General features: G+C 38.9%; 1 protein-coding gene across 1 annotated transcript in view; it reads left to right on the forward strand.

Annotated features, from left to right (window-relative positions):
- Nucleotides 1-18720, forward strand: part of LOC135223975 (uncharacterized) — a 305092-nt gene that overhangs the window by 223429 nt on the left and 62943 nt on the right. Inside the window, exon 8 of the mRNA XM_064262897.1 lies at nt 13484-13730. Within this exon, the coding sequence (XP_064118967.1) occupies nt 13484-13730 (247 nt within the window). The remainder of the gene's footprint in view (nt 1-13483; nt 13731-18720) is intronic.

Raw genomic sequence — 18720 nt, forward strand, 5'->3', positions numbered from 1 at the left:
GTTTGGGCAATTTATGAAAAAAACACATCAATGGAAAGAGGAAGATATGCCAATTCTAAAAAATTTTCCCTGCCTTCCACGAGAAGTTGAAAATTACTATTTACAACCCCTTGTGGGGCCTCTTTTACATGATAATCATAAATTTTACCAACTTATATAAGTTTTTTCTAATAAATATATTTACGTATATTATTTTGTAAAACTATGATTACTGCTCACACAATATCAAAACACATATGAAATAAAAGCAGTAACAAATTCTTAGCATATTTGTTGAAAAATGTTTATGTAAATTTACCGAGAACAAAGATTCAGTAACTTTTTTAGTTATATGTTTTTTCTAATATTTCTATGCAAATTTCTTAGTAACATTACATTTACAACTGACATACTATCATAAAAGACAAGAACTAAAAAATTTCAACAACTCCTTGGTATATTTACGAGGAAATGTACAAAAAGACGTGAGAGAGATGCAGAACATTCCTTCTTCAAGTCACAAACACTACGGAAGTCCTGAGATGCCCACACTCGTGATCTTAGTCAGTATAAAAGTTGCCATCAGTGAATTTATGGGCTATAAAAGTATTGGCACCTCTTTCCCACCAGATTCATTCTAAATTGATGGCGCGTAATATTGTTTAACTACAGGATCAATCCGTTCACCACCCCAAACCTGTTACTACTACTTCTGAGGATCAATCCGTCAATTAAGGGTTAATGCGTTCCAGAGCCCCAAAATAATGAAGAAAAAATACATTTTACTGGGAATAAGCAGTTTTACATACAGAAAGCAATGAGAAATAAATATAAATAAATAATGATCATTTAACATACTCTTACTTTTATGGAAGACTCTTGTTAGCATATGGAAGATGGAGAGGATGGAAGAGGGAGGAGGCGAGGTTACTGTTTAGAAGAATCCCCCTCCAGAAGGACTTCAGGTATCATGAACCTTTCTGGGGTTACTTCTTTACGTTTTTTAGTGGCACTGTCTGGGTTACTTCCCCACTTTGTTTTTTACTGGCACTAGGACCAGCTTGAGAGTCACTGGACCCCTGTCAATTAAAAAAACTGTCCAGAGATATTTGTTTGTGACATCTCTTCAATATCTGCCTAAAATGATACAAAACATTGTCATTAAACATGTTAGAGACATGGATTGCAACGTCTTTGTTGGGATGATGTGTCTCAACAAAGTTTTTCACATCTCTCCATTTTGCAAACATTTCTTTAATCACTGAAGTAGGCACAGTATCCCCTCTCTCTTCCTCAGATTCCTTATCTGGTGTCTGCTGCTGTTCCCTGTGAGCATCCACTAGCTCTTCCACATCCTCGCCACACATCCAAGCCCATAGACTTCCCCAGAGACACAATAGACTCCACAACAGGTGTAGGGTCGTCAGGGTCTGCCTCAAACCCCTCAAAATCCTTCTCAAGGTCACTCCCCGTCAAGCCTTGGCTTAAGCTGTTGAAGATATTGAAGTGATCCTTCCAGAACTCTTAGGGTCAATTCAGTGTGAGAGGACACCTCAAAGCACCTTTGAAACAGTCCCTTGGAGGTTTGCCCTGTTTTTTCTCTCCCAATAATCCTTCCCCAATATTCCTTCTTAACCCTCTTCGCTCACTATCGGGCAAAAAAAGGGAGGGGAGTAGGTGGTGTTGATGTTTGTGGACCTCCTCTCATTTCGGAGAGCAGTGCCCTTTGGTGTGAGAGGAGTATCCTTTTTTAGTCATATTTGCATTTTTCTGCAAGCTAACAGTGAGCAATATTAGATTACAGCAGTAGCTGGTTGGATATTATTAGCATGTTATGACATTGGCCCTCGAGTGTGTGTACAGTAACATTGCTGAAAATCATATTAAATTGCTGCTGTTATCCTGGTGTTTTGTCACTGGACAGCGTCTATGCAGCTGCCATGTGGTTGCAGACTCTCCTCCTGATGGTGACTGTGCTTCATCCTGTAGAAGAACTTTTGCGGAAGAATGTCTCCTCTGTCATCCTTCCTTTCCAAGTCTGAAGCTCTAGGAGACCTCGGAATCTGGACCAGTCTCCTCTGGCTAAGAAGAGGAAGGATGCTTCTCCTCCCCTTGGAAAGTCCTCCTGCAGGATTTCCAAGGGGTTGCCTCCTTCTGAGGAGGCAATGGGATCTCTCGTCAGCTCTTCCCTACCTTCGGGTTCAGGAACTGATTCACTTCCCATCACCTGTCTAGAGGTTTGCCTCTAGACATGTCCTGTGTCGGTGTCTTGTTCACGAGTTTTCCCGAGTACATGGCTCTTCAAGGGTGGGTGTGCTGTGTGGCCTTCCAAAAGGGGCCGTGCTGCGTGGCCCTCCAAGGTCATGTATCTACCATCAATGATGGACAGACTTCTCACTGTATCGACAGTAGCTCAGGACGAGAGTAGGGATCGAGCCATGCTGGTGACTCGTCCTTTTTTGCCAACTTTCCGGGCACGGGAATGCTAATCAGTGCTTGGTAGATTCCCACCTGGTATTTTGATTCCGAGGAATTGTATACTTGGAGAAGCCAAGAGGCATGGGTTTTCTCGTTGGCTCTTCCGACCTTCGGGTTCGGGTGCTGATTCGCTTGCCCCTGGGCATGTTTTTTGGGTGCAATGGGAGTGCAGGCTTCAGCTTGCACTCCCATCACCTGTCCAGAGGTTTGCCTCTTGACAGGTCCTGTGTCGGGTTCTCATTCACGAGTTTTCCCAAGTGTGTGGCCCTCCAAAGGGGCCACTCATCTACTGTCAATGATGGAGAGACTTCTCACCGTCTCAACAGGGCGCAGGTTAACTTCTAATTCGAATCTTTCTGCCCATCTATTATAGATCTAAGTCTCTGGTTGCCTCTGGATTCTTGATAATGGTTCCTGTCTGGTGCTCTGCTTTTGCCATTGCAAGAATCATCAGGCATATATATTTCTCTTTTGACTAATTTTCATCTTTCTGGTTACCCCATGGTACAACAGAAGTCTGTAAGTCTTCTGCTCCGTCACAATTGACCCGTAGGCCACTGCAATGATTCAGAATTATTTTTCAGACACATTGGTTTTGCTTTTATATACATTTTTCTAATTCGTAAAGTGTTCAACTACGAGTTGTTCACCCCGAATTGGAGTGAATATTGGAAGACTTCACCTGCCCTGGTAGCTCTGCTTCCATGATAAAGAGAAGAGTTCCTCTCTGAACCAACCTTCACAATGACAAGGAGTGGTTCATCCAGCAATGCATCCCTGTGCTTTATAAAGCTAAAGACTTCCAGCCTTCATTGCAAGTACAGTCTTTTTCACCGAACAGCAATGAAATACTAGCTGAAATACTCTTTCAATCCCATGTAAATTTCAGGGCTTAGAACTGTCACCACATTGATGGGACTTTTTCTCATCAATATTGTGAGAGTTAACTTCTTTCGGATTCAGTTATGAAAGACGTGGGCATGCACTCCCTCAAGTCTTTCATGTATTATTGTTTCTCCTCATTGGAGATTATATTACTGATGAGAAACCTTTCTCTATCTTGCCATCACAGAGACCTCAGGCCTTTGGACGGCATTTGTCTCTTGTTTGGGACACATGAACCCTTGCGAGAATTATCAGACAAAGTTTTGTTTTTCAAGTATGCCTCCTGTCTGTCACTGGTATTGGCAAAGAGCATAGATGTGTTGTATGGATTATCTTCAGCATCACCCTTCAAAAGGCAGATTTCATGTTGTGACTCCGTCTTGGATGTAGAATCATTCGGCATTGGTTTCACGGGATCAAATCCTTCATGATGCCCTACACCTTGGACTTTTTATTTGTTGAACCAGATCAATCACTACTTTGTCCTATTGATGGGTTGCTGTACCTGTGGAGACTCACACCTTCTTTGTAAATTGAGTTCCTTTCTCCACTTGTAACTCGCCAATGGAGAAGTGTCTAAGACATGGCTTCCTCCGAGTCCTGCAAGATCGCGAGGATTTTCTCTGCAGAAAGCTACATCACCTGCACGCTCTTCCCGAGAGCGCACAGTGCCAGTGACTTGGTCATTTCATCACATTCTGAAGAATATGTAGGACTGGAAGACAGATGTAGTCCCATTCGGGTCTCCCCGCCTATTGGGTGGTTTGTATAGTTAGGAAAAATACAATTTACTTTTAGAAAATTATGATTTTTATAGGTTAGGGCAGTGTTTCTCAACCTTTTTACCTCAGGGCGCATCTATGAATTAACAGAAACTTTGGGGTGCACCTTTGATTTTAATATGGACAAAATACTTATGAAATTTGAATTTATTGTGAAATTTCAGAAACTTTAGATAGCTGGTACGGTAATACTTTCTTCCTGAGACGATGTTTTACTTTTTTTTGTGCATAGCGTTTAAGCATATTTTAAAATGTGTTTTTTTTATATGCTACATATTTTTATTTTCTTTTAATTGTCTTTTTCCTCACTTATTTCCTTTGGGACTGCTTTTACTGCTAGTGCCCTAATGAGAAACCTGTGCTTGATGAGAATTAGCAATTTTGTGAATATTAGGCCTTATATGTGATAAACAAACTCAACTTTTCATCAATAGATTTGATATTTGGTCTACTTTTACATTTAATGTTAGTTAGTACAGAAAATCCTTGTTCACAAAGATAAGATGTGGAAAACTGCAATAGTACAGAAAATCCTTGTTCACTAAAATAAGATGTGGAAAACTGCAATAAAACTGTTAATGCCTTGTTAGCTATTGAAGGTTATTCTTCTTTAACTGAAATCCAAAACTGATCGATGGGCACCTTTTTATGCTTGATCTTTAATTCCCGATCAGTAGATAAATTAGTGCCCTCGTATTTTATTTACAAACGAGGCACTGGGTTGTTCTTTTGATCTGCAAAGCAGACGTCAGTTGGTATAACACCCTTCATTCATAGCTGAGTCTCATTGACTGTAATGATTAGGTCGTTGAAACACATAGTACAAAATATAAGATATATTCTCTATCTTACATCGTTGGATAGATGCCAAAATTTTGATAGGTCTTTAAGCTAAGAGGAGAAGGTGAAGTCTGAGATACATTTCGTTTACAAAATCATAGGAGAGCAAACACTGCTCAAGATACAGACAGATGAACTAACAATACGTAACTGGGTCAGTCACATAGGCACGTCTTCTCATAGGAGTCAGCACAATTCTCCCAGAGAAGGCATTGTTGATATTATTGTCAACATAAACATTGCTGACCTCAGGTGTTCACACACCGGGATGCAACGTCAATCTTTCCTGCCTAACCTCCTTGGTCTCTGGCCTAGTTACTCGTAATGTGCATGACACTACAGAATGTATATATACATTCTTTATTTAATGTAACCCTTACAGATATAGCAGCCAGCTCTTCCTCTTCTGTTAACAAAAAGCCAATGTCCTCAGTAGAGATATCAATGAAAGGGTTGCGAATCCATTCGTACTGCTTGGTGTTTATTGAGGGAAAGTAATAATTCAGATTACCTTCCAGAGTCACTAAATGACCCACTATTATAGGAATTAAATCGTCGGAATAGCCTTTTCTCAGCAAAGGCAACACCTCCAAACAGCCTGAACTTGCTTTTCTTTTCCAAATCACTATTTTTTTCTGGAATGCTTTGATTCTGTCGATAGAGAGATTTTCATTTCCACTTTGCATAGACATGTTCAGATTATTTAAGTGTTGAAACATATCAGTCAGATATTCCAATTTTGATGTCCAAAACTTACATTCCAAAAGTCCACAAAATTTACTTTTATTTTCTTTTAAAAAATGCCAATGGTTCTTCGCGAAGTTCAAGCACACAACAGAGTACCTTTCCTCTTGATAACCATCTCACTTCTGTGTGCAAATCCAGGCGAGTGTGTTATGAATCCCTGTTTTCACAAAGTTGTTCAAATATACGAGCGCCTTTACTGGTCTAGTCTTGATGAAATTTACCATTTCGACAACTTGATTAAAAACTTCTTTCAATTTAATACCCAGTGTTTTTGCCATCAGGACCTCTCTATGCAAGAAATGTGAGTTGTTATTATCTTGGGATTCTTTTGCTTTACAAATGATGCAAGACCTTTAATGGAACCCACCATTGATGGAGCTCCATCAGTACAAATCCAACACACGACTCCCAGGATAAATTCCATTTCTCAAAATAACTATTCAAAATAAGGAAAATGTCCTCACCTTTAGTAGTGGTAAGGAATTCCTTGCAACAAAGACACTAATTTACTATTTTATCCCCATCAATAAAGCGAATCAAAGCCAGTAGTTGTGCTTTTTTACTTATGTCTGTTGATTCATCAACTTGTACCGCAAAGTATGCATCCTGAAGTTTATTATGACAAACATTTTCCTCAATATCGGTAGACATTTCTAGAATACAACTATGAACAGTATCATTTGATAATGGAATTTTACTTAATTGTTTCTCTGCATCATCTCCTAACATAGTCTTCACCATCTTTCTGCAAGCGGGCAAAATAATAGATTCAGCAAGAGTATGTGACTTCATCTTTACGGCCATCAATTCCAATACTTCATAAGATACAATTTGAGCTTTTTCAGACAACGTTACTCTACTTTTGAAAGCAGATGCTTGCTTTGTTTGTTGCTCAAGTAGTCTTTTGAAATAATTTATGTCTTTTCCTTGAAGACTGCAATGCGATGTTTGAAAATGCTTACTTAATTTACTAGGAAGCATCGACTCTTTTCACATTTTGCAACCACAAACCAAACATAATGGGAGAGGCTGATTTTCATCTCCAGTCCACATGAAGCCAAAACTTAAATAACTTTTGTCGTATTTCTGATTAGGTCTAATCTTAATTTTCTTAGCTGGACACTTCACTTCACTCGAAACGGTTTCATTATTAGAATTAAGTTCCTCACTGGTACGTTTCTTGCTTAAAAATCTCCATTTTATGGGTAGTCCACCTGGTTTTCTATTATAAAAAAAATCCATGAATTATGATTCACTGAGTGTCTTGAACGAGACCTTTGAGGATTAATGTAGCAGCAGTTAGGTATCTACTGACTGACTGATCAGAATCGCAGATGCCCTTGCTTGCTTTTAAACAGGACACGGAGGTCGCCGTCACGAATCATAAAACCGCTTGACATGTTTAGAAGTCATTAACCTGAATTAAAGTCACTAACCTGGATTGCTGCACTGGTTAATTCTGTAGCCAACTGACCTCAAGGAAAATTGGGAATTAGCTATGTCCTTTCATCCACTGCATTGACCACATGGTGATGTCATTAACCTGGATCCACAAATCTGGCTTACTGTACTAGAGTAGGCTTAGTTTATTCTGGTATCTGGCCTCAGGGGAAATTTAGTATTAATTTTGCTTTATTTTTATGAGAGGAAATCAGAGATTAAGAGTGACAGGCAGCTACTGTGGCTGAGAATCGATGGAAAATGCAGGAACTTAAGATATTATGTTAAAAGAAGAATATACTACTCTTCATCACAACAATACAATTTAATATTCAAGTATCAGAGAGAAAGAGAGAGAATCATGAAATTTTTTTTTAAAAATCTACGAAAAGTAATAAAGATTAAGATTGTTGGTTCCATTTCAACCCTGAATGAGACAAGATTTCGTAGACCCAGTCAAAAAGTACTGGAAAAAGGACTGGTTTGTAACACATTTTTTATGGAAATTCATATATCGGCAATAAAATTATTGTTTTTTAAATATTTTTCCGATACTGAGATTAAGGATGAGATAATTAAGAATATAAGATTTCATTTAGCAGTGAATTTTGCAAAGCATAAAACAAACACATAAACTTGAGAGAAGGGTGTTCGTTAAAGGAAAATGTGTCCCGTAGCCTTATAAAATGAAATACAATTTGGACCATTCAATACCTAACATAACCGTGACTGTGTACCTGTAAATAAAGTGTATTAGTATACAGGATACAAGAAATACTGTATGTACATGTACGTACATATGTAGTAAAATGTGGAACCTTACCTTTCGAGTGAGGCGATCTCCGAAAGTGGCGACAGATGAGGAGGACAAATGGCAGAAAACATGTACACTTAACGTTACGAAACCCATTAATAAATGGCAGGAAACATCAACACTAAACTTTACGAAACATTAACAAATGGCACAAAACATTAACACTTAACTTTAAAAAAAAACTTAAAATAAAATTTTTTATTTTCTTTTCTTTGATTTTTACACTTTTTTTTTTTTTACTTTTTTATACTTTGTTTTTTTACAAAATTTCAATTTCTTCACCACTTTCAACTTTATTTTTTCATATCACTTGGATCTTCCTGTTTGCTTACTACTACTAAAGGCCTCTTTAAAAAATAACTATCCAAGGTAGATTGCTTCTGCCTGCTTTTCACAATGTTCTTGAAACAACTTGGGCAAACGTCATCGAACTGCGCAAGCATATGACCTGTGTAAGCCTTTTCGGGGTGCCTCTTATCTACAAATGATTGCACTTTATGAAAAGCAGCTAGAGTATCCTTAATTTCTGCCGTTGTCATAGGGTCCTCCTCCTCCTCGCCGCTGCTAGAGAACTCTTCCTGAACGATGTTACGTTGCACGGCCTCCAACTCCTTCAGGTCATCCGTCGTAAGCTCCTCTTGGTGCTCCTCGAGAAGGTCATTGATGTCGTTCTCGTCGACGACCAACCCCATGGACTTACCTTACCTCCTCTCTCTCTCTCTCTCTCTCTCTCTCTCTCTCTCTCTCTCTCTCTCTCTCTCTCTCTCTCTCTAATAATGACTGATTCAAACCCCCAATGAAATGTCAAATGTCGAAGACTTGACTCAGACATAGAAACATACCCAGTGTCTGCAAAATTTATGAAAATAATAACAAGATATTATACAAATTAAAATATAATTTTCCTATTCCTTGGGGCGCACCTGAGCACCTCCCTGGTGCGCCCGGGCGCATAGGTTGAAAAACATTGGGTTAGGGTTTAGTTCCTCAGTGGACGAGTGGGTTGCATACTCGCCTATCAATCTGTTAGCACGATTTCACTTCCCCCTGCTGCCAGTAAGGGTAGGGATGAAATTTCATATTGTACTTCCTGGAGGGAAACCATAGAGGTGTCCTCAGGCTTGCTCTGTCACGTTGCAAGAGGGGCTAGCCTTTGTGGCAACGAAAAACAGCATGAGACCCGAGATTGGTAAAAAAGAATCACTAAGGAATGTGTCACCCCTACGAAAACCCTTCTCTCCTGGAACAGCATGGGCCTCTAGTGGAGATTATTCAGAAGAGGAAACTATGTTCCTATTCCCAAGATCAATGTGCTGATGAATTGGCGCAAAGATCTTGTATCCAAAGAAAACCCTTTAGTTTTCCCGAGGTGCGAAACTCCCGATATCCTCTCTTTGAAGAGAGATTTGACTGGACCCAATGAAACTTTCCTCTACTACTTGAGAGTACGATGAGACAAACTGAGGATTGATCTCAAGATAGTACTACTAACTTTTGTAGCCGAATTCCGAAAAAGAGACAAACTCATCGGAGTTCTCTCTGTCCGCCTTGCAACTCTGAACAACCGAGGGAGTCAAGAGAACAGGTAAGGAGAAAGTGCATGCCTACCTGTCCTGTTAGAACTAGCAGGAGGGGTAGATTGTGGCCAATCATCAACTTGTGATGACTGCATCATGGGGAAAGAGTGTACTTATGCCCTGGCAAAGCTCCAGCCTGAGGAGAGCGCTTGATTTGGCTGAACTGAGCGAGCTGAGCATATTACATACTGCTACTATGATTGGTACTCATATGCTATAAACTAGCGCTTTCCTCCAATATGCACTAGTCTTCAAGGCTTAAGCCTCTTGAGAAGAAAGTTCAAAGAGGGAATGTTTCTTCTATCCTACGTGCTTGGATCCTAAGGTCCAAGTCACAAGGATGGAACCTGACTGATCACTTTAAAAAGTGCTGGCAGTCAGTGTTGAAACACCTAAGTGTCTCGGCACTTCTCCCACTTGTGTTACTAACTGGAAAGCGAACTCACCCATACTGGTTGAGTAATGCCCAAAATTCCGTAAAATCCTGTGCAGCCGATATAACACCAGCTGAGCACTCATAATTCTAAAAAGTCCAAGTGCTTTGCGAGCTCTCAAAGTTCCAAGGAATTGGAGTGCCCAGAAGTTTCTTTGCCCAAAAGGACGCTAGTATTGATTCACTAAACATCTTATTCATAGAATCAGATAAAAGAGAATCAACGCTCAGGCAGTATGATTCAGCAGTGAAGAAATTGGCCATTTTTCTAAAAAATTCAGATGCTCAAAATATGACTACAAATCTGGCAATTTTGTTCTTTAGAACTCTATTTGAGAAAGGCCTAGCCGCTAGTACCATTACTACGATCAAATCGGCCTTAAGGAAGATTTTTCAGCTTGGCTTTAATATTAACTTGTCAGATTCATACTTCTCTTCGATTCCAAGAGCATGTGCCCCTCTGAGACCAATAGACCGCCCTCATACGGTCTCTTGGTTTTTGAATGACGTACTTAAATTAGCCTCAGACACTGATAATGAGTCATGCTCATATATAACCCTTCTCCAAAAGACCTTATTGTTAATGGCCCTGGCTTCAGGTGCCAGAATATCTGAACTCTCTGCTCTCTCTAGAAATCCAGATCATGTTGAATTCCTCCCGTCGGGTGAAGTATTACTATCCCCAGATCGGAAGTTCTTGGCTAAGAATGAGGACCCACAAAACAGATGGGCTCCATGGAAAATTATTCCTCTGACACAGGACGCATCATTGTGTCCTGTCGTTACCCTTAAATGCTATTTGACCAGGACTTCTGAAAAATCTTCATACCCCCTTTTCATTAGAGAGAAAGGTGGTACGATTTCTCTTAAAGGTATTAGATAACAAATACTCTACTTAATTAAAGAGGCCAACCCGGATTCAGTCCCACACGTCCATGACATCCGAGCAGTGGCTACTTCCATTAACTATTTTCACAATAGGAATTTCGAAGACCTGAAGAAATATACGGGTTGGAAATCTCCAGCAGTATTTAACCCTTAAACGCCGACTGGACGTATTTTACGTCGACATTTTTTGCCTCTCGGGTGCCGACTGGACGTATTTTACGTCGACATACAAAAGTTTTTTTAAAAATTCGCGGAAAAATACTTATAGGCCTACCAGCCTAAAACTTTTGAATCACACGCCTTGGGGGATGTTGGGAGTTCACGGATCAAGGTGTTGTTTTGTTTACAATCGTTACGCAGGCGCGCAAGCACGAATTTCTTTCTTATCGCACTAAAAAGTATCTGTGACACATCTCGGAAATTATTTTGTCACTTTGACATAATTTTTGTACCATTGTAAATTAGCCGTTACATGAAGTATTATATATGAAAATGTGCGCATTTTTATGTAAAATACAACAATAAAATACTCATGATTGTAGCTTTTATCAGTTTTGAGATATTTTCATATAAATAACGATAATTGCCAAAATTTCAACCTTCGGTCAACTTTTGACTCTACCGAAATGGTCGAAAAACGCAATTGTAAGCTAAAACACTTATATTATAGTAATATTCAATCATTTACCTTCATTTTGCAACAAATTGGAAGTCTCTAGCACAATATTTCGATTTATGGTGAATTTATGAAAAAAACATTTTCCTTACGTTCGCGCGGTAACTCTTCCGAAAAAATCATACGTGCGATTGTGGTAATGTTTGCACCATTTTAAATTATCCGTTACATAAAGTTTTATATAAGAAAATGTGTGCAATTTCATGTAGAATACATTTAAAAATAATTGAAGGTTGTAGCTTTTCTCATTTTTGAAATATTTGCATATAAATCAAGATAAATAGAAAAAAAACCATGTTCGGTCAACTTTGACTCTACCGAAATGGTCGAAAAACGCAATTGTAAGCTAAAACTCTTACAGTCTAGTAATATTCAGTCATTTATCTTCATTTTGAAACAAATTGGAAGTCTCTAGCACAATATTTAGATTTATGGTGAATTTAAAAAAAAAAACTCCCTCCGTGCGTGGATTCTCCGCCGCAAATCTCCGAAATGCATACGTCGGATTCTCGGAATATTTGCTCCATTTCATATTAGGCGTTTCATAGAGTTTTATATATGAAAATGTGCGCAATTTCATGTAGAATACAAAAAAAAAAATAATTAAAGGTTGTAGCTTTTCTCATTTTTGAAATATTTGCATATAAAATAATATAAAAAAAGTCTACATTCGGTCAACTTTAACTTGTCTGAAATGGTCGAAAACTGCAATTGTAAGCTAAAACTCTTATAGTATAGTAATATTCAATAATTTATTTTGATTTTGAAACAAATTGGAAGTTTCTAGAACAATATTTAGATTTATGGTGAATTTTTGAAAAAAAAATATTTTTTTACATCCGCCCGTTACGAATTCATGCATCATTTTGTGATATTATTTTCTCTGTGTTGCTTTGATCGTTTTACAATGTGTTATATACCAAAATTATCACAATTTAGTGTACAATACAAGGAAAAAAAAGTAACTTGTTAGCATTAACCGTTTTGCTCACAGCCTGATTTGAATACAATTATATATGAAATTTCATTTTCGCGCTATCGTATATTGCATTATTTATATATGATAATGATATTTTTTTCATTTCTGATGGTTGCATACTAAACTTCAGGCAATGACAAAAAAAAGGAGCCAAAAATGAACTCTTAATCTTGAAAACTAAGCGCACTGTGATTTTTTGAAAAAGATATTTTTTCCGTTTCGGCGCTCACTCCGTGACCCCCTAGGCATATGGAAGACGATTTTTATTATACCCCTTAGGCGTTTAAGGGTTAATAGTACAGTGGATCCCCTGTATTCACATTCTCAAGATTTGCAAACTCATGTATTTGTGAATTTCTCTGTGGACCATATCTACCCATTACTCGCAGGAAATTCACATTTTTGCGGTATTTTTTTATAAGAAATATCCACAGATCACTATATTTTCATATCACTTTCATGATTACTGCACATTTTGTGATAAAACTATTAAAAAAGCCAGGTGTAAGCATTTTTAGTGGATTTTTCTTCAGTTTGAACTAACAAAATTGGCAGTTCTTTGTGTTTTTATAGGGCTTCTAAGTATTTGCAAGGGTTTTGAAACTCATCCCCTGTGAACACGGGTGGTCCACTGTATTTGGTTTTTATGTTATACTTGATATGAATTCATTTTTATTTTTTAATGATTTTAATTTTGTATTGAGTATTATTTTACCTTGTGTATGGCTGTAAACATTTTAAAATTTAGGATTGAAGTATTATCCAAAGCCTCTGTTTATTTTTTCTTGAAACTGATGGTATTTTTGGACCAGCTAGGCAAATGGGATTAACAGTAGTGTCTGAAAATTGAAAAATGTTGCTGTTTAATATGTGCATGCTTATTGATTCCATAATCAAAAGGAACTTTTGAGATGTAGCTCAATTGTATCATACCAATAAAGTACTTATATGTGATTTTTTTCCAGTATATGTTGGAGATATGGCACTGGAGCTCATGAAGAAACTGTTTACTGCTTCTAATTGTAGCAATAAAATCTCAGTGCTTGGAATAGAGATATATGCCATAGCTGCAGTTGTTCGTGTCTTAAAAGATTTCTGGGGACTCAACGATTATGACGAATACTATTTATCCATTGCCACTAGAAGAATCAATGAAGAAATTGGAAAGAAGAGTAGTATTGTACCTTTATTCTGCTGGGAAGAATGGCAAACGTAAGTTATCTTTTGCAAATACTGGGAATTATAGTTGTGTAATATCAGTGTAAAATATAACGATGGCTGTTTAATTGTTTAGATTATAGATTATACCTGTTGAATATATGGGGCATAATTTTGGCTATTAAACTTTCATGTGCCCTTGCTATTCATCATGACAATTAAGGGGTTTTGACGAAGGAAAAATCTATTTCTGGGCAAAGGACCTGTGTCGCCCAGTGAAATAGGTTCCTTTAGCACACATTTCTAAGGTAAAATATTGCTATAATACCAGAGAAAAGCTAAATTGGAAATGCGGGATTATTCTGGCTCGCTCACCTTTATTATAAGGTGTCGGTATGGTTTCTGGGGTGAGTGAAACCACTACCACAGGTCTTTTTCCATTTAGTCTCTTCCTTCTTCAAAAACCTCACCTAGAGAGGAGCCGACCTAAGGCTCACTACCCGCTACCGCTACAGCTAGCGCCTCTGACGTCATTCCTGCAGATAGCACCCAAGCTTGGCCAGACAGGGGGGGGGAAAGGTAAGTGTGGGATTTCACTGGGCGACACAGGTCCTTTGCCCAGAAATAGATTTTTCCTTCATCAAAATCCCTTTTCTGGGCTCAGCCTGTGTCGCTCCGTGAAATAGTACCAGAGAATAACGCCAAGCTTGGGAAGAGGCAGTACATAAATAACTACAACAGGATAATCAAAAACAATTAAGGTTAGTTGCTGTAATCTAAATTAAGTTACAAACAGGTAACAGTAAGCATACATTAAGATCAAAGGCAGTTATGAAATAATCAATATGTACAATATATTACATCCAAGGGACCCAGGTACGACTGTGACGTAACTGGGCTACGGCAAGAATGCTAGCGAGGCTGGTAGGAAGGAGAAGGCAAAGGAGAGACATAAGCTGGACTACTTACTACTAACCCCAGCAGTGTCAGGGGAAACTGTGTTTTCCCGCTGCCACCGCTGGAAATTTAAGGGCTTCTAAGGACTTAAGATAATGGCGTTTGAATACTGTCAGGAGATTTTCCAGCCTGTGTACTTCTTCAGATCTTCAAATTTCATATGTTGGAAATTATTAATTGAGGTAGCTATTGCCCTAATATCATGTACCCATGGGAAGGACTGCGGGTTGGCCTGTTTAATAAAATATAAAATTTGTTGTCTAATTCCTTTTAGGGAAATAGTGCCACCTCCTTTTTCTATAATGAAACAGAGGGCCAGAATATATCAGGGCAGTCCCTGGTCTAAATATGCTTTCAGTGAAGTGACTGGACATAAGGATGGGTCCTGTGGAAGCGGAACAATCTTCCAGGGGGCCCACGTATCTATTGGATCCTCATTTTTTGCAAGAAATTGGCGATCTGGAGAAAGTAACACTTCTGAAGGGAGAAACTCTACATGACCTGGGTCTCTAGATAGAGCCGACAGTTCAGATATTCTGACTCCTGAGGCCAAACTTATAAGGAACAGTGTTTTCCTCAGGAGGGATAGATAGTCACATGAGCTACTATTAGTGTCCGAGGCTAATTTAAGTACATTTTTTAAGAACCATGACACAGACTTGGGCCTCTCAGTAGGTCTGAGTCTGGCACAAGCTTTGGGGATAGATGTAAAGTATAAATCTGTTAAATCTATCTTGAATCCGAATTGGAAAATCTTTTTAAGAGCCGATTTGGTAGTAGTAATGGTACTAGCTGCCAAATTTTTTTCAAATAATGATCTGAAAAAAGGATATTGCGAGATTCGTGGTCATGGTTTGTGCATTAGAGTCCCTCAGGAATACAGCCAGTTTTTTAACTGCTTAATCATATTGACACAAGGTTGATTCACGTTTATCAGTTTCTAAGAACATGATGTTCTGAGGATCGATATCAGCATCCCTCTGTGCTGCAAACTTCATGAAGCCCATAAAGTTAGGGCTTTCCTGAGGAAGCGAACATAGTCCGTGTTTGCACTAGCTGTGATAGTCTGGGGTTGGGAATCCGTTGAGGGCGGAGTCCCAACTCCAGAAGAAGAGGGAACCAATTGCTCTTGGGCCAATTGGGGGCTATCAGAGCAATATGACCCTTGAACGTCCTGGGTTTGTTTAGGACTTTCAGGAGAAGATTCACCGGAGGAAAGTGATAAATCTTTCTCCACTGATTCCAATCTATAGCCAACATGTCCGTGGCATAAGCCAGAGGGTCCAGGTTGGGAGCCACATAACAAGGGAGTTTGTGTTTCGATTCGGTGGTGAAGAGATCTACCTAAAGCCCAGGTACTAGCTGACAGACCCAACTGAATGACTCCTTGTCCAGGGACCATTCCGACTCTAGTGGGACCGAACGTGATAGCGCATCCGCCACCACATTCCTTACTCCCGCTAGGTGAGTGGCCGATAGGTGCCACTTGTTCTTGCCTGCTAGTGAAAAAATGGCTATCGTGACATGGTTCACGTGGCTTGACTTGGAACCTCCCCTGTTGATGCAGTGTACTACCACTGCGCTGTCGAGCACCAGCTTGATGTGAGATTTCTTGGCTGTATGAAGTTTTTTCAGGGTGAGGAACACTGCCATAGCTTCTAATACATTGATATGAAGCTGGCGGAATGGTAGGGACCATGTTCCCTGTACCTTTTTGTACTGTGAGTAACCGCCACAACCAGTTAGTGATGCATCTGTGTGGATCACTAAGGCCGGCGGATGGAATTGCAGTGGAATTGTCTTTGACAAATTCTTGACTTCCGTAAGATCGCCGGGGATCGGAGCTAGCTTGTCCCGAGATCTCTTGTTCGCTTTTGAACGCCAAACTCGATTTATATCTTTTAGTTTGGCTTTCAACAGGATGTCCGTCACTGAAGCGAACAGGGGTAATTGAAATGAGTGTGTATTCTGAGGGGGATGAAGATTGACTTAGTACTAACTCTTAGGTAATGCAGCTCGGTTTCCCTTCCTCCAAACAAAATGAAAACTTGCAAGTCCTAGTAAACTTCTGAAAATAGTAGCCATCTTAGGAGCAGTGAAATCATTAGTACTTTAGAATAAGATGGGAATGATCTTGTTAGAGCTTTTCTGCTGTAACTGTCAAGCCCCAGAAGCAAAGTTTTCACTTCTCTGTACTTGAAGGCCAAAGACTCGCCACACTGTTTGATTACAAAGACTTGAGCCAAAAGCTCTTTACATCCTTATTATCAGCTCTCTCATAGACAACGTTAACTTGACTTGTAAACTCATTGAAATTATGTCATGAAACACCTGATTGTTCCTTCATAAATGATAAAGCTTCTTGTCCATGGTAGGCAAGCTTACTTGCAGCATTGAGGCATAGATTTTCTTTTAAGAGAACATAAGGATTTTGTCAATTCATAAGGTTGGTAGTTTGGCTTGCTAACTGTGTACCTGAGTCATTTGGGTGTGTGCTGCTACTCAGATTATTTTTTTTACTAAATCCCAAGAACTGATCTTAGAAAATCCCAAGATTAACAAAAAGTAATTGTACATCTCCCAAGCTAAGTAATTTTCTCTCTCTCTCTCTCTCTCTCTCTCTCTCTCTCTCTCTCTCTCTCTCTCTCTCTCTCTCTCTCTCTCTCTCTCTCTCGGGAATACATACAGCTAATTTGAGCCTCTTTAATCAGTAGTTAATAGTACATATGCACACAGTGTGTGCACGCATTCAAATGTTTTAAAAAATGTGCAGTACAGGTAATACATCTTTGGAAAAAACAAACAAAGTTTATTGTTGTCAGAGACATGGACTTTATACAGGTTATGACCAGCAGGTAAACAGAAATGGATTAACATTACTCAAGATTATTAGAAGAGATTAATTTGCTTTGAAGGTAGGTCAAGCCAGTATTAGTAAATCGTTGTATGTGTTTGTATAGGCTATTTAATACATGCTACAATTCTTCGTTCTTACCTGTAGGTAGAGAAAAGATGGTATTTAAGTATTGGAGGTGTAGCCCCATCTCTTTTTGCTGAAGTCAGAAGATGAAGGGTGACGATAATGCTATACAGGCGGTCCCCAGTTATCGGCAGACTTGGTTATTGGCGATCTGGCTTTATGGTGCTCGTCTTAAAATCGGTGATTTATGGCACCATAATAGGCCGAGTTCCAGTTATCGGAGCCATAGGCCTTATGGCACCAAAACACACCTAACAGAAGTGCCATAATGGTGCCTATGGCCCCATAAATCGCTGAGTTTTGGTTAATGACGGTTTACGCTTATCGGCAACCCCTCGGGAACGGAACCCCCACTGATAACCGGGAACAACCTGTATCTTCTTCCTTGTATTTATTGGCTTAGCTACACTGAAGAAGGCACATAATAGAATATTCAAAATACAAAAGGCATATATAATAGTCATAACAAACATGCAAGCATCAGAGCTCAATACTACACAATAAGGAATCATATCCTACATACATGAGGTAGAATTTACAGGATCGAAGCCTGTGTCGGACTCGATTCTAATACAATAATAATTGGTTACACTTACAACATGTAAGCATGATGCAATGCTGTGCAATAGCTATGTACTGATTTTTTACCAGCAATGTTATATAAAATGTCTTGCGTACACGAGTCTCTTGCCCCTGTACATGTGACTAAGAAACGCAATTGTTCTGCAACACATACAAATCCAATCTTTGAGAAGGTTTTCTTCTACCAATATTGTTAGGGAGTATTATAGATGTGGTCTGAGTTGTTGCAAGATTTTTCCTCTTTTTACTATTGGTGGTTCAATGTGTTGGTGAGCAAGTTTGCACATCTGACCGAAGGTTGATATTTTGGCACTTATCGTTATTTATATGAAAATATTTCAAAACTGATAAAAGCTACAACCATGGGTTGTTTTTAGTTGTATTCTACATGAAATTGCACACATTTCCCTATATAAAACTTTATGTAACGCCTAATTTAAAATGGTGCAAACATTACGACAATCGGACGAAAAAATTTTTGATTTTTTCGGAAGAGTTGCCACGCAGACGTAAGGAAAAAGTTTT

The sequence above is a fragment of the Macrobrachium nipponense genome, chromosome 10 (genome assembly GCF_015104395.2).
Source record: "Macrobrachium nipponense isolate FS-2020 chromosome 10, ASM1510439v2, whole genome shotgun sequence".
Lineage (NCBI taxonomy): Eukaryota > Metazoa > Arthropoda > Malacostraca > Decapoda > Palaemonidae > Macrobrachium > Macrobrachium nipponense.